The sequence below is a fragment of the Dermacentor silvarum genome, chromosome 11 (genome assembly GCF_013339745.2).
Source record: "Dermacentor silvarum isolate Dsil-2018 chromosome 11, BIME_Dsil_1.4, whole genome shotgun sequence".
NCBI lineage: Eukaryota > Metazoa > Arthropoda > Arachnida > Ixodida > Ixodidae > Dermacentor > Dermacentor silvarum.
The window spans coordinates 91557693-91578882 of NC_051164.1; the positions used below are offsets into that span (position 1 = coordinate 91557693).

A 21190-nucleotide genomic window follows, 5' to 3' on the forward strand; every position below is an offset into this window, starting at 1 on the left:
GGTGGTTCTTGATCGCGTCGATCAGTATTGCAGCCTACACACAGAACACCCATACGCCTACACTTTTGGTGCCATGTTCAATGTTACGACCGGAAGTTTACATGCTAGTGTAGCTTCCGGTCGAGCAGAACGACTTTCCGCCACGTTTCCGCTTCGCCATGGCGAAAAAATCAGTCCGAGACCAATTTGGCTCGCCGCCTGTTTTTCTGCCTGTTTTGCGGCCTAGGCGGGCGGTTTTGAAAGATTTTGCCGCTTCCGCCAGCTTCGAGACCAAGTTCCTACGCGAACGCGGCCTAACCGGCACCTGAAGGGAAGCGGCGGAAATGTATACCGGAAATTTAGACCACCTGGGGACTTTAACGTGTACCTGAATCTAAGTAAACGGGCCTCGGGAATTTTCGCCTTCATCTAAAATGCGGCTGCCGCATTTGTTGCTTCATTTGTTGCGCATTTGTTGTTTCAGAATGCGGCCGCCACATTCGCGCCCAAAACCTCACAGAGTGTCAAGGCCTTGACAAACACCGTGGCAGTTTTTTTCCATATGCAGACATGATTCGCTGTAAATTACCAACCCAAACGGAAGCGCCCAGGAATGAAAGTGTGAAAGTAGCACCGGTTTCTTGAAATATGTCAGCGCGATGCGACGAGAGCAAAGGGTGGGTTAGGGGGGGGGGGTGCAAAAAATTTCGGGGGGGGGGGGGGTTCAACCCCCCCCCCCCCCCCTTGGCTACGCCACTGTTAAATAGAACCACGACCTCCTCTTTATAGAGGAGGTCGTGAATAGAACATCCAAAGAGTTCGTGCGGTTATTAGAAGCAGATGCGTTAATTAGACAGTTGTGTCGTCAATGATTCCACTATCGAAATTCCAACACCGGAGAGATCGAGACAGAAGAAAGGGGAGAGGTAGGGAGATTAACCAGAGGGGAAAGTCCGGTTTGCTACCCTACGCTGGGGAGAGAGGGGAGGGGGAGGTAAAGTGACAAGAAAGTAGAGATAGAGAAATAAATGGAGCACAGATACACAATCACAGTCGGTCACTATCATCGCATACAGTCACTGCACAACACAGTAGCAATGTAAACATCAGGCTACAGCCGCTTTTCCAATTCTGTAGTCTTTAAAAATTGCAACAGAGCTCTCGTTGCCTTCCGCTGCGATTGCTTGTGATGTCGGCATTCTAAAATTGTTTCCTCTGTTAAAGGGTTTTGGTCCAAGCGCGCTATCGCGATTGCGAGCGATCGTCTCTGTAAATTGTAAATAACCGACGCAGAGGAATCCAAACCCGAGCGCATGCACTCTCTAGTCTCGCACCAAGACATCACACAACATTACAAGCTAACCCGCTGAACATACGCACCCCCACACAAGTCACTACCTAGAGAACAGGAGCGATTACTCCGAGCTCTACAAGTTAATACATTCCCCCACCCAACCAGAAATCGCTTCATAGCCGGCCCCTAATGCCACTTCTGCGCAGAGCCCGGGTGCAGACAGGCACCATTAGATCCTCCGTACCCTTATCACACCAACAAGCTTTGGGAGAAAGCATTGGTCAGCTCCGACCTCGAGGATCAGCAACGGCTGATTGAGAGGGCCAGGACGCGGCCCGAGCTCAAGGCATTCTGGAATGAGGACGCCTCTCCAAAGCTTCATTTACGACATAAAGATGTTTATTCTCTCTCTCGCTGTAAATTGTAGCGAGCACAGTCACAGAAAAGGTGTTGATTTTCCTCGCTACCACAGTCATCGCACGAGGCGTCGCCGGCCCAACCGATTCGGACTTCGTAAAGGCTATTCCTAGCCATATTCAATAAAGCAGGGTAGCTTCGCGTCGGCAGAGACCAGCTGGGATGCGAAGGCGAAGAGAAGAGTCAAGGTGGCGCACAGTCGGTTGCTTTGAAAACTTCGTGTGTTCCACATGGAGAGCGTCATATCGCGGGTGAACATTCGAAGTTTCTGGTGGCATCTGTCCTTGATAACGGTATCGACTCTTCTTTGTCGCCTTGAAGAGCCGACCGAGCAGCGTTATCGGCGTGCTCGTTGCCTATGACGCACCAGTGACTTGGAAGCCACTGAAATGCCACGCGGTGCCCTTGCTCAGCCAAGGTATGGATTAGCTCTCTAATCTCGAATGCCAGTTGTTCATGTGATCCGCGCCGCAGGGCTGATAGCAAAGACTGCAGTGCTGCCTTCGAGTCACTGAATATGGAGCATCTTCGAGAAGTGCAGCTCGAAGAGCTGCAAGTTCCTGACGTAAGTTCCTGACTGCCGGGGGCTCGGAGCAGACCACCGTCAGTTGCACTTCGCTCCTCGAAAACGCAGGATGTGTGCCGAGTGAGCTCCTAAACAACACTTTGAAGCGTGGTGAATGCGGCTTAAATGGTGCAATGGCTGACTAAAGGTGTGGCCTAGTGCGTGCGGCTAACGCATTTCTCTCGCATTTACTGCTAAATCACCACTGAACTTTCTTACCGGCGAACGTTTTTCGGATTTTATCCAATTAGTCCGATAACATGAAACCCTGATCATAAAGCCCACTGTGCAGTTCATTATTGGCACCGCACGTTCTGCCGTTGTTTCAATAAATTATATGTCCCATATACATGTGATGCCAACTCTGGTTGTCTGGTTGGTTGAAATGACCAAAATCTACTTTGGTCATTTCATGATAGGAGGCGTTGCGACCACAAACACACTAGAGTTACTCTATGAGCTCCCTTCAGGGAGCAGAGTTGCGCCAAGGTACGCCATTCGAACTCCAAAGTTATGCGGGAAAGCCACTCCCCGTATGCGTAGGAGCCACGCTCGCGCGGCCATGCCAGCAGCACCTTCTATTACAGCGAAACCTGTATGTGGCTAGGCGAAACGAAAAACCGTTCGCCACATGTTTCGATAAACTTCTCCATTGGCTGCACCGTCAGTTACGTCGTTCTCTACATCCCATCCAAGCGCGCGCCATTGGCAGTGCCGTTAGTGACGTCGTTCTCTGCGTCGTACCCAAGCACGCGCGCCATGTACCGCTCGAGAAACTCCCGCCGAAAACGGGCGTTGGCCCCGGCGAACGCGTTCCCGCCAACGTGGCGTTGACGCTGCTCTGCTCGCAACGCCGCTTCCTCGGCTCGCCGTTGTCGCATGCGTTCACTATATCGAGTTAGCTCGGAGTCGTGGTTAGCAGTATCTGCCCGTCACTGGCGCTTGCGTTCCACTTCGCGATTTCAACGTGGACGTTCATCGCAGCCAAAGTGCCGCTCGAGAAACCCCCGGCGAACGTGTTCCCGCCATTGCCACGTTGACGCTGCTCTGCCCGCAACGCCGCCTCCTCGGCTCGCCGTTGTCGCATGCGTTCGATATCTCGAGTTAGCTCGGCGTCTTGGTTAGCAGCATCCGCCCGCCATTGGCGCTTGCGTTCCACTAGAAACACAAACATGTAACCAATATTTGAGAAACGCTTCAATACAGCGTCGGGATTAACCCACTGCTAAACACCGGGGCCGCACGTTTCAGCTTCGCTGGTTAACCATCTGTACGGAGTCCTTGGGCGATGTTTTTTTTTTTCACTTTATTTTCGTTTATTATTTTGCGAGTGCAAGTCGATCGCCCACGTCATGATTCAAACCTGGGTTTTACGCTTACGTGCCTTATTGTCTAATGTCATAAGAAGCCAACAAACAATTGTCTAATGATTACTGAAAATTCAGCACGTGATGATTACATACACAAACGCATGCATTGTGCAACGTCTGTGAGCCTTTCCAATTTCTATGCATAGCATCGAGTATAATGCGAAGCTTTCATAGATTAGCTAAAAATCTTAATAGGCGTGCATGTGATCACAGCTCGCGACAGCTGAAAGACGTGAATGCGTGTATTCAAGAAACATTGATGGAAAATAAAATTGTATTGTATTGCGACAGCGCTGGCCGCGTCCAGCATTCATTAGGTGAAAAATAAGGAAACTAAATACGATCCAGGTGAATGGCGTGTGGAATTGCATGCATTGTTTGCATTGACTCACGCCCCTGCACCGCTACGTGGATTCTAGCGGTTCCAGCATATCCTTAATTGCCGCGTTTTACAAGACACTGACAAATTTAGCCGCGTTATGGGTCTCGTACGTATACCAGACACACGCGCTGACTAAGGCTGCATGCCTTACGCGTTTATTGTACGAGTAAAGTCCTCGTGGGTACATGGAATTGTGCAACTTCTGCAGCGCCGTGCATAGATATATATATATAAAAAAAACTGCTCACGTGTGGAAATGCGAAAGCATTATACAGCGTGTTTCAGCGAACACTTTCAAAAATTCCTAATGTTCGCCTGTGGCAGATAGCATAATTCTAGTTCATGAGCTGGTCTACTCGAGGTGGCGGACATTACTTGCAGAAGAAATTGAAATGCATAATCGAATAATTAACAAAAATTCACTGGTTAAGTTTTTAATTAATTACTTTATGAGCCATATTGCAATTTACAAATTCTAGCCGTGGAGTTCGCAAGGCGGATCCACTTGGAACGAATTCTCGGGATGACACCTGTTTCGAGATATTAATTCCCGAACTTTGCGGAGAAATGCATTGGCGTTCCAGTTAGTTTCTTAACAAAACGTCGCTTTATGCATTGAAGCCCAAAATTAACTGGAACGCCAATGCATTTCTCCGCACAGTTTGGGAATTATCTCGAAACCGGTGTGATCCTGAGAATTAATTCCAAGTGGATATGCTTTGCGAACTCCGCGGCTACAATTTGTAAATTGCCACACGGGCCATCAGGTAATTAGTTAAAAACTTAATTAGTGAATTTTTGTGCATTAGTCGATTATGCATTTCAATTTCGTCTGCAAGTAATGTCCGCCTCTTCGAGTAGACCAGCTCATGAACTAGAATTGTGCTATCAGCCACAGGCGAACTTGAGGAATTTTTGAAAGTGTTCGCTGAAACACCTTGTACAGGCCCTTTGGTGAAATGTTTTAGATTGATGTTTGTACAGCGGAGCTGTCTGTATATGCCTACCCTAGCTCCCATAAATTTTTCGATGTCCGTGCCTCAAAACTCCCGCACCCTCTATGAGGAGGCAGCTAGAGCAAACCAGTAAGGCACCTGCTGACACCTGGCGTAGCAAGAGGAAAGCTAAGAAACCTGTGTACACAATACATAGAGTTTCAATACAGTAATTACTAGAGAGAACTCTCATGCTAGTCCAGGCTACGGGAGGAGCAATTGGGGCGATTCAGCCAGCATGGGAATTATGGAAAGTACATGGGCCTAAATTTCGTTTTTTTTTTTGCTTTAAACGTCCCTTCGACTTTATAAATTCGACATTTTCAACAAAGTACTGCGTAATAAATAATTACATAAACATTATTAAAGTCATCCGGCGGCAGGATTCGAACACCGGACCTCAAGCACCGAAGTCCGACATTGAAATCATTACGCCCCGAACACTTTCTTTTATTCTTCATTGGGTTACGCTAAGGACGCATGTGTCGGAAAGCCGCAGAGACGCCCTTACGAATTTGTTGCGGGCAAGGCATCGTCTTGAGACGCTTGGCGCGTTTCACTTTGGACGCCTCAACAGGTCGAGCCGCTATTAGTAGCGATTGTGCGTGCTCGCAATGTTGTGCGTTGTCAAGCGCTCAATTTCGTAGTTACTAGCACAGTGATCTTGGTGCAGTTCTTTTACAGCTGCGCTGGGTAGCCTACATTCACAGAGTGGAATGGCTGCGATTTTTGACACGCATTAAAGTGCAATTCCAGAAATAGTCACTTCAATTCCTGGAGTAGGTCGTAAATGTGATATGCCCGTAGTTGTGATAAAGTTAATTGCTTTATCGCATCTTTACACTAACTACGTAGAACGCATTCACGTATATACCGATGGATCATGCTGGAAACAAAGCTCTACATCAGCGTTTTATATACCTGCATACCAAGAGAAAAGAATTATAAGCTTTGCCAATTTACAACGTCCACAACGGCAGAACTTTACGCAATACTTTCTGCTTTACGTTACATATGTCAGCATTCAGGACCTCTTCACTGGGTAGTTCTGAGTGATTCACAAGCCTCATTGCTGAGCCTAAATGAAATCAGTTTAAGAAAAACAGACAGCACATTGGTATACGAAATACAGAAGACATAGGCCATAGCGGAAGATCTACAACACGACATAACTTTCTAGTGGATTCCAAGTCACTGTGAAATCATAGGAGATGTAACGGCTGATCACATGGCACGTGCAGCTCATCAAAAGAATGAATTTTCACTAGTTCCTCTAGCAACGAGTGATGCGCGTTGTTTATTGAACAAACTATGCGGTAAATTGTCCAAGGAAACTTTGTCCATAAATGAAGCGCAGAACTCTCAATTATATAATATTGATCCTGGAATAGAATTCAATATTCCGTTTAAAATTAACCGATCGGTTGAAACAACAGCACATAGGCTTCGGCTATAGGCACTGCCTATACTAAAAGCTTCCTGTACAGGATAAGAAAAACTAATAGTGCTACATGCTCGTGTGAAGAGGCTGAAGAAGACATAGAACACCTTCCTCTACACTGTAAAAAAAACATGATGCTACCCGTAAGAAGCTTTCAGAAAAACTGCATGTCTTGGATAGATGACCACTATCCTTAGGAAAAATTTTGGGTCCATGGCCGACAGAAAAACTACAAAACATCGCCGCGCGCGCCTTAGCACAATTTTTAGAGGACTCAAAAATATCACAAAATTACTAAGTCAGATATCAGTTATTGCTGGCATTGTTATTATTAACAGGCACTCTTGATTACATGTTTATTGTGTCTTCGTGTTCATGTAGCATTTGTGTCTGCGTAAAAGACTTGTATTTAGAGCGCGGCATTCAAGAGGGACCTAATTTGCAAGTGCCCAACATCTTGTCTGTGAACATCTTGGTTTTGTGAACATCTGTGCTTTGTGAACTCTAGTGTTGCGTTTGAGCACTTCGGTTTTGTGAGTATTTATGTTATGTGAACTCTTCTGTTGCGCGAACATTTATTTATATTGCAGTTAAGAGTTAGTATGTGAATGTTCGTACATGTGGTTATTAGTCCAGTTTTGTGATTTTTGACAACTTTCTGAGGACAACTATCATGTAAGAGAAGAGTAGCCGGCGCCACATATAGGCACCAACCTCTCCTTAAATACATTTACTAAAGAAAGAAACTTCTTTCAGCTGATTCGGTGTGTGTGGGCGTTTTTGCGTTCCCTTGCTTCTTCTTCTGGGGCGTACTTGCGTGTGCGACCGCAATTCACAGCTGCCGCTGAGGTAGACGCTTCGGAGTCCATCGCAGCAGAGACAGCACCGATGAAATCCAAGAGCAAGTGACGCGCGGGAGACAGCGCGCTCATTTTATACACTCAAGACGTGGCGCCACCTCCTCCACATTCGCTGTGCACATATATTTATACATAGTTATACACACACGAGGCACGCACTAGGCCGCACCTTTAGTCAGCCAGATGGCCGCGACGTGACGTGCGCATTGACGCACGCACTAGTCACACCTTTAGCCAGCCAGAACCGTGGAGCCGCCGTGGAATCGGGGAAGCGTGCTCGTCTCCCACCCCGGAGGCCCGCACTCGATTCCCACCCAAATTTGTACCCAAATGCACCAATTTTTTTTTTTTCAATGCCGTTAATTTACTTTGTTTACCAAGAACCTCCCTGAGAAATTTGACGTCAATCCGAGCATTCTTGACGTCTTGCACTTTGCGGCGTCGGCCATTTTTGGTGCCATCGCTTGGTCACGCCACCGCCGGATTTTCGCGTAATGGGGCATATGCCTTCGCAATAAAAAGGCATTTTTTTAATAGCCCGTCAAACTGCAAGAACTCTCAGTGCTTCGTGTGACGTTGATCGTGAAATTTGACAGAGATTACAGCTGCGAACACGTATCTTTCGGCCAGCAGCATCGAGCAACAAGCAACAGGAATAATAACAGTGCCGATATCAATTGCGCTTGGTCGGCCGGTTCCAGCGGAGTGTTTGGCGTCCCTTGAAAAGTGTTGGCTTTTCCGCAACGCGGTGGTGCCCGCTTTTGATCAGGTGATGGCGCTCGGCGAATAGCGGCGCTAGAATCGCTGGAGGCGGTGCGAGCGGCGCCCGGAAAACAGTGGCGCATCTGTGGCTCCCTAATGGGAGCCTATACAGTATTTATAGAATACATCCCTTTACGTTAAAGAAGCCAAACAAAATGCTGAAAATAAATATTTATTGTGAGATTCAAGAAGTACATTCACTCATAAAAATGACTAATAGTCATGCACTCCTTTTCTAGCACTATTTGACGCCCCGCAAGATGCGTATGTTGCGCTTGAAGTGAAAAAAAAAAAAAAAAAATTGCGACAGTGACAGGCTCAGGGAGATGCGAGTGAACCTAAATCACTAATGCACTTTATAGATCCGCTTCACAATTCTAAAATAATCATAATAATAATTGAATCAGATTCATATTACGCAATTTAAACTTAATGTCGGGCACTCTTAAGACGTGCCTCTCGAATTCGAACTCCATCTTTGTTATCTGTCCTGGATATTTCTGTGCCAACTGAGACACCGATGTTCAGCTTTCGCTACTCAATTATTCACCGCGGTGACCGACGTTCTCGGACTATAGGAACGTTGGCGGAGACGTCATTCCGAGAGACGCGTGAAACGTGTTGACTAAGAACGGTTTCGTGCCAGCGTCTACGAAAAAAAAAAAGAAAAAAAAAAGCTATGTTCTTGTCACTTTTAAAATTATTCTACGAGTTCTGTACTGTAGCCTGTTGGCGCTGATAAAAAACCACATTACATCTGTGACAATGATAGACGATCTAAATACCTTTCTACACGTACAGGCGCGGGCAAAAGTAACAGATCCCCCCAAGCCTTTTTCAAACCATCATTAGGCATCGCTTGACGGAAATGTCACCGTTGATTTTCCTTTAAAGGAGCAATCAAGATAACAATATATTTGGGCCGTATTAGTAAATGACCCTTCTGCAACACACACACACACAAAAAGCACCCCTGTTTTACGTACAAGGAGGCTTTTTGCATAGGTAAGATTAAAAGACGCAAAAACGAAAGCTCTTATCGGTAAAGATGGACTACAGTGAATATTCTACAGGAACCAAAGAGTGAATTTTGTAAGCTTCAAGATCTTTTACTTAAACTACGGAGAAATACGTCACGCAGACGTAACGGTCCGGCGTTTAGGCGCGAAATTCAAACAACGAAACATTGAGCTTCATTTTCTCGTATAATAATCAACCTATTACTGAGAAATTAACAAAAATATACTTTTAAAGAATACTTTATCAGTCTAGACTAGGTCCCTGTCCATTTAAATACTTAATCATATGCTCCTGAAAACAAAAAAAAAAACAACGGCGACATCTTTGACAGCTGATGCGAAAATTGAGGTCGAAAACAGAAGCGCGGTCCATTACTTTTGCACGCGACAGCACATAAAGTTTCACGTACACGCATACCAAAATGAAGACAAAAATAAAAAGCACTGAACATAACTTACACCGTAACACATCCACGCATGGACAATCACACACGAACGCTAAGCGAAAGAAAAGCCTGTACCTTTTATGCATGGCTGATAAGTCTCCATGCAAAATATTGCAGCTCAGACTCTGCCCACGCCTGACGTGGGAAGATAAAAACGCAATGGAAAACGAGTTAAAAGCCACTTGCGTAATGCGCACAGTGATACTGGAAGCCTGCCAGCGCTGCAACGTCATTTAACAATCTCGATGTGCCTGTTCAACGTGAGTGTTGCGAATGTGCGACAACTTGTGCTTCGAACAAGTGTATTCCAAAAAAAAAAAGAAGGTTGCGCGCATTGTTGTTGAGGAACTAGAACAAGATGTTTTCGTGGATAACCCGCCCCACGTGCGCTGACGAAAGTCAAATGTTGTCGAAAAGTCTGCTCCAAAAGTTACCAACTCATCAATCAATCAATCAATCAATCAATCAATCATCTTCTTGTCGTAGGCCCCCACATATTAGATCTACAGAAAATTACTCGATCGGCGGGAACAGCCACTGACGTATATAGGTTAAGGTATTTTGTCGTCTGCATGGACTCATTCGCGGCGAACCATGTCCGGTTTATGACTAAACAGTTTATCACGTGACGGCCAGATTATTTTTGTCCTTACTTTAATTCTGAAATTTCTGGAAGAGTGACACAAACTTGGGACATGTACGCGTGCCGTGAGAAAAAGAAAAGCCATACTTGTTACCCAAAAAATGTCCCGTCATATTCCCTCTGATAACTGCTTAAGTTCAGTTGTACGTAATTTCACATCCCCTGCTCGCATAACCGAGGATGTTTGCCGACGGTAATCCAACTTTCTGCTACCGGACTCCCCTGAAAGCATCTGAATTAATCTTTTAGAAGTGACCGTTCACGAAAGCGCTGGCAAACTGTATTAGCGCAGTCAGCGTCGAGGAACTAAGCCCTATGTTTCCGATATGATATCAACACGTCTGTACTTCACTTTGCAGGCTTTATAACGAAAAGTTCCGTCCTATTTCCATTGAATGTGAAGTTTGACTGCACTCACGTTGAAGGCATTCATGATCCCATTTCGGAGTGGCCGGACAGCATTAGGCAAGGGGCTTTCAAGTCATTCCACACGATAGACGTAGCAGCTGGGCTGTACGAAACGGAAACGTATTCGCACGGCACTATGGGAGCGTCGTAGTGACGGTTGTGACGATGCTAGGCCTTGGCTGGGCGATAGCCAAGCTGCATTGATTATCTTATCGCTCGCCGTTACTCACTCCACGAAGCAGCCCGCAAGCGGGCGCGGATGTTGCTTTAAGCAAATACTTTTTTTTTATGAGTATGCATTTCTTTAGCAGTCTTTTTTGATCGCACCACTTGCTTCATTTTCGCTGAAACACAGTGCGTTAGATGAGTGCTTTTACGCTCCGCAACTCAGAGCGGCTGATCGAGGACGCAACTGCGCATGCGCGGGGCTCGTGCTTGGCAGCGTGCGCCCGGCAAACGTTTTGTCTCCCTGAATTCCAGAACGCCCCTCCCCTCAACAACTTCACCTCGACCCTCGATTGAAGAAAGCCCTTGATCTTCTAAAAATAGCGCCAACTGCCTGCAGCGCCTCCTGGTTTGGTCCAAGCGAAAAAAGATTCAAAATGCGCGCGCATTATGCGACCAATCCGTTAGTTAACGTCGCATCATAGTCTTTCGCTGCTTTCCTTTTGGGTGAACTAGCAGAAAGAAGCCTGGTTCTATTCTTTGATTCCGTTCCAATCTTATCACTCGCCGCGCCGACGGCACTTCGCAATGACGGGCGCGGTGCAGGGCACAGGGTGAATCAAGTGAAATATATGCGTGTGCTCCGTTTGAGACCGGCGACCGTTTCGCGCCAGGCGCCGTCGTCTGCTAGCTGTTCTTGGTCCGCACCAGGAGGCGCGCTGAAGTTATCGTCCAATCGCGTAGCACGGCGGCTAGAGGCTCCAGGGGTTTTACAAGCAGATTGTAGCGCCAACCTTCGAGAGAAGTTGTCCCTGCGCTTCACTGACAATCTGCGGCAGTTTTTGAAAAGCGTAGCGTCTTCTTCAGTCGAAGGGCAGCGCTGTGCTCCACTCATTGAAATGGAGGAAGAGCTTGGTTGGAGTCGAGGATTTTGCGAGAATTTGCGGAGGTTCGACAACTTCCACGCCTGAGCTTCTCGCGCGACATGACGTCATCCATAAATAATATGTAAACATTCAAAGTGGGACAGCCGGCGACCCTTGACAGACGTTCATTACTTTCGCGTGGTTTGCAGAGGGAGCGTCGGCCTTCGTTGATGACGTCGTGTCACGAGACACGCAGGCACAGCCGTTGTCTAAGTAAGGCACGTCATTCTGACCCGACTGAGAGGAGGGCAGACAAGCGTCCACACGGTGTCTCTGTGGTCTGGCAGCAAGGCTCGTTGTGCCCCTGTGATCGTTAAGTTAATTAGACTACCGTGGATTAAATTACGTAATTAAACGCGAGTTTTGAGATGAATGTTACGTGGAACGGACGGTAAAAACTCTCATCTGAAACATTTTACTGATTCTTGCACCGATTTTTGTTACCGTAAAAAGCGATGCGCATCCGAAATACCCGCGTGCCAAGCAACGCGCTGAGTAACAACATGAGTTTGCGAAGTGAAAGAGAGTGAGGTAACACGACTACGGCTCGCCCTATTCCCCCTGGTGAGTCACGTCACAGTAATTTATGTGACACTGATCATGGTTAAACGGTATATGGACACTGAACTGATGAAAGAAAAAATATAAACGCTGCGAAGAGCTAGCTGCCTTGTGGGTTTGATGAACGTAGTGCATAAAACTATCTTGTAGTGCAGGCCCCCGTATAGCAAGGGCGAAATATAAATACCGGCCACTAAAGCTCAGATGGAAGCCCCTTTCCAACTTTTCGAACTAGACAACACCTTTAACGCAAGCTAAGCGTGTCTGGTTAAGAGCTGCTGCTCAACAGTTAGTTAATATATATAAAATCAGCGCAAACGATATCCAGAAGAAGCTCACGATAAAACGAACACAGACGCTAAAACCAGGATCGGTTCGAACGTTACGCAAATGCCATATGACATTAAACTATGATTCCGGCTCTTATGTCATGCTTTTAGGCGCAACCACCAGCAACAGCCGAAACCGAAACCATAACTAGATTCAAGAGCGGCAAGTTGAATTTTTGCGTGTCAGCCTCGCGTTCTACGCGGACTAAAACTAGAAAGAGTAACCAGCACCTAATACTAGACTGTCTTGCACACTGCAGGCATGAGCCAACTCCTGCGAGACTAAAGCTTTCGCAGTCATTGCCATGTTTCCAGATATCGAACTATACGTTAGGGAACCAGTCCCTTTCTTCAAGAGCAGTTCAAGGCACACGAGACCACAACAATGTTCACTTCACAGAAGGTTCAAAGAGAGTTCACATTCGATGCACACGAAATAAACGTCCAGCCCACTGGAGTCAATGAACTGGCGTGTCAGATCTTGCGCCGTCCGGCCAAACAATTGTTCTTTGGTGCGCACGCCACGACGCACAAGAGGGACCGAAAAGAAGATTCCACGCATTAGCACACAAACACAAAAAACAAAGTTCAGAGGCAGCGTTGGCAGCCACATACACATCGTAGGCATTGCACCAAACACCAGTCGTACTGTCTTTCTTTTTTGTTTTTCTTTCCACTGGCTTCGGAGATGCCGACGGCCGGTCGCAGTGCGCGTGGTCGCTGCGTGGACTTCGTGAATACGTCTTGAAGAAGTTCCGTGTAGACGTAGCAGACACTTTTCTCGGAATTTGTCGTTCTCGCACGTGTTGGCAGTGTTGAGCTAGTCGTTGGCGCACAGTTGGGAGCTTTCTTGCTTCGCGCCATGCACGCATTAGTGTGTGTGTAGTACGTAGATGCTGGCGCGAGAGATATTGCATATCTTTCAGCGCCTGGACTGCAGTTGCCGGCAAGGCCCGTTGAAAATCGAGTTGAACGCCGCGCTGCCAGCTGCTTGACGGCTGGAGGCGCCATCCCTCACATACCGCACGCTGCTTTCTCCTGCACGTTCGAGAGAGGGTACAAAATTATAATCGTTGTTCCTTACTTTGTTCGCACTTTTTTCTCTATCCTATCGATAATAATTATTGATTTTCGAGATACACTTTGAACGAGCTTTATGACTCCGAGAGAAACACGAAGGCTAAGGAGTAAACCACGAGCGAACCTAATACCTCTAAATATGTTAAGATCTTGAGAGGGCAATTTCGTCGCACGATGAGAGTCAGTCGCTATTCTTGCGGACATTTCTTATGTGTAACGCTAAGTGCTCGGGTGCTTTCCTTGTCGGAAAAGTTGCTGACAGTTAAGTACCGAACAGGCATCGTTGGATAAAATAAATGTTCGCAGGAATGATTTGTTTTATCCGTGTGGTTCAAAAATACATCGCTAAGAGTTGTCACGTTCAATTAATAGGCGAAGCTTACTATATCAACAAAAGCTAAAGCGGTACGCAAATATACGGACTATACCTAGGTGGTACATTGAATAAGAACAAATTAGAATGTTCTAATTGCACTCAAACGCGACTTAGTGACATTTTATCAACAACGTCGTGTTCCCGAGAATAAGTTTCCGTGTGCTTGCACCCGAGCCAAAAATGACTTTTTTACGCATACGTCGTGCGTAACTATGGTTAAACCATATTAGTACACCCTCTGCCTTTTTTTTTTGTTCGTATTGTACAGCATCGAAAACACACGAAGACAAGATAGATCAGCTTGATAACACCGAAATATCTCAGGAATGCTTTCCAGGATAAATACGACAAGCCGAGCGTTCAGTTTGAACTGCTGTTACTTATATCTTGGCTCCCGCGGAGCTTTTAATGTCCCTCTCTCAAACGGCATTCGCCCACGCATTCAAGTGATATCGTTCATCTCGGTAATATTCGTTCAGAGGAGGCTCTCTAAGGCTGGAGAAAGCAGCGTGCGTCTATTGCACTGTTGATGACGAATACAAACACTAATACCCCGCACACACGGGGCAGATTCGATCGCGATAGAGCCCGTTCGGGGTAGAATTTCTCAATCGCACATTTGGCCTTCTTCCACAGCTTGCAAAATGGAGCCAATCGCGATCGAGGTTTCGATTGCGCTAGGGCTAGATCGCGATCGAAAGTGCCCGTGTGACACCAGTATTACACCCACACACCAGCACGAGCGCACTTGAATGTCTTGAACCACGGTGCACACGCGAGTTTCGAACCACCGTCGCCACGAAGTCAACTCGGGGCTACTAGTAGATCTTACTGGAAGACGAGTAGAGGATGTCGATGCTGGGCGTGTTGCACTCGTCGAGCTTGTTACGGCGCCTGCGTTGCCAGACGCAGCCCCAGACGAGCAGTAGGACCACCTGGGCCATCAGGAACATAGAGCAGGCCACTATGAGACCGACCACGTTGATGCAGCTCGAACCGTCCGTGGGCAACATCACTGCGAACACAAAAGAGAAAAAAAAAATACGAACCCGTGTCATTGACAGATAACCTTTCATTATACTTGAAGAATCGAGTTACGTACACTCATACGTGACCGCTTGACGAAAGCATGATCATAATTACATACTCAAGGAGTGGAAGAACGTCGTACACCACGCGGGACTCGAGGAAGACGGGACGAGCACAAGTGCTAACTATAGCAGCCGTAATGTGTGTTTGTATGCGTACCAACGAATGGGCCATTAGTAGCACGTTCGTATAGCGAGAACTGCGGCCTTAATGACCCGAGCGTTTGCCCTCTCGTATTGACTCAAATAACGTTTATTTGCCTCCTACACGGGATATAGTTTGGCCGTTGAGAGGCGCCGCAAACCCATTGGCTGGTCGAGGACAAGGGTAGGCAACGCTCGCGCAAAGCAATGCTTCGCGCGCGAAGCAAGGGAAGTGCACCGACGAATTCTTCTTCTCGGTTTACGCACTTCCCGTTGGGTGCACTACGCACTATGCGCACCAATTAAACGGCTACTCTATCGGCTTCTTGCGGGAGCATATACAGGAACACTATGACCAACCATAGAGTTAGTACATATATACTAACTCTATGGAGCCAACTAAGGACCAACTAAGGACCAACTAAGGGCCAGCTAAAGGCCAACTGGGCCAACGTCGTTCTCTATGCTTTCTTTAGCGGCGCGTTTTGAAGAATCTGGCATAGCTCTACTGTGGCGCCCTCAGCTGGCCACCAGTGGAACCTGCCCCGACAGCTAAACCTTTTTATTTTCGGCCTGCAGCCGATATCGGTTACGCTGACCACCATTTACATCATCTGGAGGCCCCGGTCATGTCGCTGGAAAAACGCGAGGAAACGACCGTCCTTGACCGCGAGACAGTGATCTGACCTACGGCCCTGCACGATCTACTCGGAGCAAGAAAGGAATAAAGTGCTCAGTCAAAGGTGCACGAAAGGCGGAGAGACGGAGAGAGAAACCCACGCAGCACTATAAGGCAAGAAAATGAACGGAAGTTAAGCATTATAAAAGGTCAGAGCAAAACCATTAGCTACAACCGAGATTACGAAGGGATGAACGCGGCCTTTCGACACGGACACCGTATGGCGTGCGGAAGATCGCCAGCGTCTGGGTCTCGCCGCCTCTTCCTCGAAAAAGCAATCTGTATGCAGATTCCCCTGCGTCCGGAGATGAAGCACGCGGCGTATAAGAGGATGGCGTGTTGTAGTTGGCCGTCACGACCGAGCCCATAAGACGAGTGAGGGGCGGAGGGGGAGGGGGGGGGGGTGAGTTGAGGGGGGCGGAGAGACCCAGTGCGAGGCCTCAAAGGGTTGGTCGGTCAATTTGACCAGACTGACCGCATACCAAGGATGTAGACGGGGGAGAGGGGGTGGGGGATGCCTTGCCCCACGTAAGGTGGATCACTCGGTGCCTTCGCAATGTATGCCGCGGTCAGTCTGGGACGACGGTGCTCTACTGTCGATAAAAGAAAGATCAAACACGAAGCTGAGGTCGCACATTTGGCTGCGCGGATGGATATAGCCTATGATGTATGTATTTGAGTCTGAGTCGATACTTACTTTTTCCTTTCAAAATGGGTAATAGAGTTGTGTAGAAAAATATAGTTTCGCCATAAGGGTGAAGCAATGAATGCGATAGCAACATGTTAGAATATTTCACGAAGTGTAAGACTCGTAGCTGTAGTGGCAGTATGAATTGAAGTAAACCTAAGCTGGACTAAGTAAAAACGAGCTGTTGCGCTATGGGACCTCTGTTTGAATCCTGCCATCGGGCAATTTCATTTATGTTCGTTAATTAAAGCCAACGTCTTTCTTAGCGACTGTACCACCACTTTCCCGTACCGGGTATGTTTCAAACTTCTTTCCTGGGCTGATCCCGGAGGTAGTGCACAGCCGCGCCAATAAAATTACATCAATTTCAGGTTTGAGCTCTTTTATTGTTTCGCACTTTTAATATTTCATCCTGAGAAGATTAAAGATAAAAGGCGTGCGCTGTCGGTGTTTTTTTTTTTCGTAACGTTTATTTGGGGGATGCCGTTCTCAAAATTTTGAGGAATAATTTTGTCAAGAATGTAAGAACTGGTATCAGCAACTTCAGTGATAGAATGGTGTGGCAATATAATCCGCATATACCGCATGTCATATAGCATGGCATATAGAATATATATATATATATACCTAAATATAAACGGAACATCACGGCGACGCCGGCGGCAAAACTTCCCCTGGAGTGTCCATATAATTGCGATGGCAATAAAAGCATACGCCAACGGCTCGCGTATATGCGAAGGGTACCTAAACGTTTACTCTTAAAAATGACGTCACTGGCAGCGAGCATGCACGCAACTGAAATCATATTTGCACGGAAAGCACTGATCTGGTGCCCGCTAAATTTGGGTTCTCTATTTCTACAAAAGTCACGAGTTTGCTTCGATTCGAAGGCATAGCGTGGCCTTCCTGAATTTCGTCTCATTTCCCTCTGTATAGATGTGACGTCAAATGTGATTTGAACGATTTTGATCTTTTTGTTTTGCTTGGTAGGCTTACATTCGAGGATACGCCCTGTCACCATGATAGTTGATGCTTCGTATCGCAGCCGTGCAATCCAGATGCGAATTGTTAGCTGCATCTATAACTGGATGCTGAGTTTAATACGATCGACCTGTAAAGTCACAAAGTCGTTTGAAGCCAGAATTAAGGACGACGTTTAGGCGAATCCGTGCACTAGCGATCATTTCCGTTCTGGCCGAACCACGATAATTGTGGCCTCCCCATACACTAGCGCCAAAGATCCCCCTATCGACATTTGTAGGAAACTCCACGGCTTGAACTTGGCGGTTCAACTTGGTGCGTATCCTTCAAGCCTCTGCGCCACCTTTGCGCAGTTTTCCACCGAGAATATAATACGGAGACCGCAGCGGCCAGTTTCGAGCCAAGATTGATCGAAGTATGGGGAGATAGAAAGCAGCACAGACGACGATCGAGTCATGGAAATTTATGCGCGTCATAAGTTTTTCACTCACGTGGTCTGGCCAGCCAAGAAGGATCAGTTCGGCCGTCTTTCTTTCTTTCTTTCATCGTATTCGTACGACGAACGATCCGGTAATATAAGGACGCGTCGCTACAATCTGTCCACTGAAAACCGCGTAGTGACAAGGAGGATGCAGCTTGCGTCAGCCAGTCAGCGGACGAACTCGCGAATACTTGAGATATTTCATATACATGCTTTTTCGTGACTCACGAAACGAGGTTGTTTCTCACGTGTTTGCACTCGATTATTCCGCCTGACTGACAAGGTAATCGCTTAGCCCGTGTGATTAGGGAAACGGCAGTTCGGTCCTTGTCAGACGTCGACTATACTGTTTTTTTTTCCTCGATGTGTTTTTCCTTATTGCTGCGGTTGTTGTTGTTCTTGTTGCTGCTGCTGCTGCTGCTGCTGCTGCTGCTGCTGCTGCTGCTGCTGCTGCTGCTGCTGCTGTTGTTGTTGTTGTTGTTGTTGTCGTCGTCGTCGTTGTTGTTGTTGGTGGTGCTGTTGTTGGTGGTGCTGTTGCTGCTATTGTGTAAAATGTGTCCGATAAATTTTCAGGATAACGAGCCTGTCAGTCAAGGTGGTCCTACAGCCCTACGGCTACGTTGCTATTGGCCGCTCTGGATTGATATATATTTTTAAAGCCCCTGCGCCGACAAATCAAACAAGCGCGGACCAGCAAACTGATCGCAGCCATGCGGATTTATGTCGGTCCTATAGCTGAACAAGCGTGGGCCGGGAACGTTTTGTGACGGATAACAACTCGCGCAATAAACCGTCGGTTAGCGCGTTTATTTTTTTTTGTCTCGTCGTTTCCTCTAGTCCTTGGCTGTTTGTGAACAATCCCTCTACTCAAATCACTCGGCAAAGATTTTAGCGAGTATGAGAACTATGTGAGGTGACTTATGCGGCGGCGAATGTGGAGGTATCGCTATTGAGAAGTTTCCGCCTTGTCAAGTGGGAAGTATAAACGTACCAGTTCGTTTGCTGGTTTATTTGTTCGCACATGCAACATTGTTGTCAGATAGCTGGAGTCCATAAACTATAATTCTGATAGGGTTTTCGGCACACGCGTGTTTTTTGTACGCACGTCAAGGTGACAGCCAGCTTCAGAGTGGCCCAATCCTTTCGCCCCGCTCCCGTTAAATATATACTTCAGAAAATACATTTCCTGCACTATTTCACTACAAAGGCCGCGGGGTCGTAAGTTTTTCTTGTGGGGCCGAATTTACCAAGTTTTACGTTCGTAAGTGATGTTTGCTATTGGCTGGCCGCCTTAAATTATAATGTGCATGCTCAGCATCAGGATTGGCTGAAATTTGCTCTTACGAACAATTATGGCGCAAGTGCTTTTTTGTGAACACGGGCCCTTGTTCATAAGAACTTTTCCTGGTTGGTTGGCCGCTTTCACTAATAATGTGTTCGCTGTGCACTATTGGCACATTTTTTGTTCTTGCGAACTTAACTAGCGTAAGAACATTTTTGCGAATACGGGCGCTGATGTTATTCTTCACGTTGTTGGCATGAAGCTCATTCCTAATTAAACTATTTTTTATCTCAATCAGCTGGCGACTGCGCATATAGTAGCCAGTCACGGATTAGGGTCTGTATTCACACGAACGTTGTTACGCTAGAACTTCTCGTGAGAGCAGGCGCCCACGAGAGGCAAGAAATGATCTTACTACCTAAGGCTTCGTGAATTCGGCCACTAGAACGCTCTTACAGGTGGACATCCATGCGAACTCGGCCGATCAGCTGACTCCAGCAACTTTATAGCCTGCACACCGTTGCACGGCATAATAGCGAGACGCAGCACAGCTTTCTTGCTTGAAATCAACCCCGTGAACTCGCTCTACATTTACCAGCGGGCCCATTAGCTGACTCATCAGGTTCCTTATACGCATTAACATTGGAACTGTCGCGTGTATTCGGCTTCCCATCAGCTTATACATGCTTGAACAGCAGCATTTCATGGCATATGAGACGAAGCACAGATTTCCTTCCCTGAAAACACCCGCGTGAACGCACAATTCTCGACTATATCGTGATTGGCCAGTGGAGTTTAAATCACCAATCAGGAACCAGAGAGTTATTACGTGCGAGCGACCGTGTGAACTCGATGCCCCGATCCGGCTGAATACGAGCGTTAGGTGCCACGGCACTACAGTGATGCAGGCTGTACAGCTTTCCTTCTTGAGAGAGCAACCGCTGGCGCGTCTATAATGGTTCCGGCGACGGGATCGCCAGAGGCGTCGCTCCTTTTTCCGCCAGGCGCGGTAAAGCCCCCTCCCCCCTTGAGGAAGCAATTTGCCAAGTCGAGAGCGGTGACCGTAATGAAAGTTGCGTCCATCAATCAGCTGACCGTGCCGTTCCCAGGCTCGCGCAAGACGGACAGGAGCTTAAGGGCTTGAGCATCGGGGCGGTAACGCATATACGACCTGGCAAGCTGTCTTCCCCACCAGGACGCGGGAGACCGTAAGAAAGCTTAACTGCCGGACGGCGATCGCGCGCGATAAAGCTAAGTACCGTACTTGACGGCCTTTTGTCTCCTTATTTTCAGGAACCTATAGTGCCAGAGAACGTTGAGCTCGTGGCAACACGAAGAAAGAAAGAAAGAAAGAAAGAAAGAAAGAAAGAAAGAAAGAAAGAAAGAAAGAAAGAAAGAAAGAAAGAAAAAGAAAGAACCGTTTTTGGGTCTTGCTAGCAGTGCTTGTTGCTGGCTTGGTGGCCCGTTTGCTTTACCTAGCACTAGAAATTGCGCGATTTTAAAGATGGGCAGACGCCATACTTTGGGGGGGGGGGGGGGGGCTACGAACTGATTTCGACCACTAGAGGTTCATAACGCGCACGCAGGGACGGTAGGCGGGCGCTTAGGCATTCAGCCACCGTCGGAATGCGGTCGGGAAGCGAACGAGCGACCCCGTGGTCAGCAGCTGAACGCCGTATAGCTACTGAGCCACGTCGGCATGTCCGGAAGTCCGACCAGAGAAGCAAGACCAGGCCAGGAACCAGTCCAATAACAAACGAGAACGCAAGTTTCCAAGTTATTCTTCTTTTCAGAAATCTCCCTTTACAGATAAGCGATTAACTGAAGTC

At 47.3% G+C, this 21190-nt stretch overlaps 1 protein-coding gene across 1 annotated transcript in view; it reads right to left on the bottom strand.

Annotated features, from left to right (window-relative positions):
- LOC119432737 (uncharacterized) overlaps positions 1-21190 on the bottom strand; it is a 94458-nt gene that overhangs the window by 10154 nt on the left and 63114 nt on the right. The window contains exons 8-9 of the mRNA XM_037699894.2: positions 14851-15033; positions 10592-13600 (exon numbers count right to left, since the gene is read on the bottom strand). Of these exons, the coding sequence (XP_037555822.2) occupies positions 13485-13600; positions 14851-15033 (299 nt within the window). The 3' untranslated portion in view covers positions 10592-13484. The remainder of the gene's footprint in view (positions 1-10591; positions 13601-14850; positions 15034-21190) is intronic.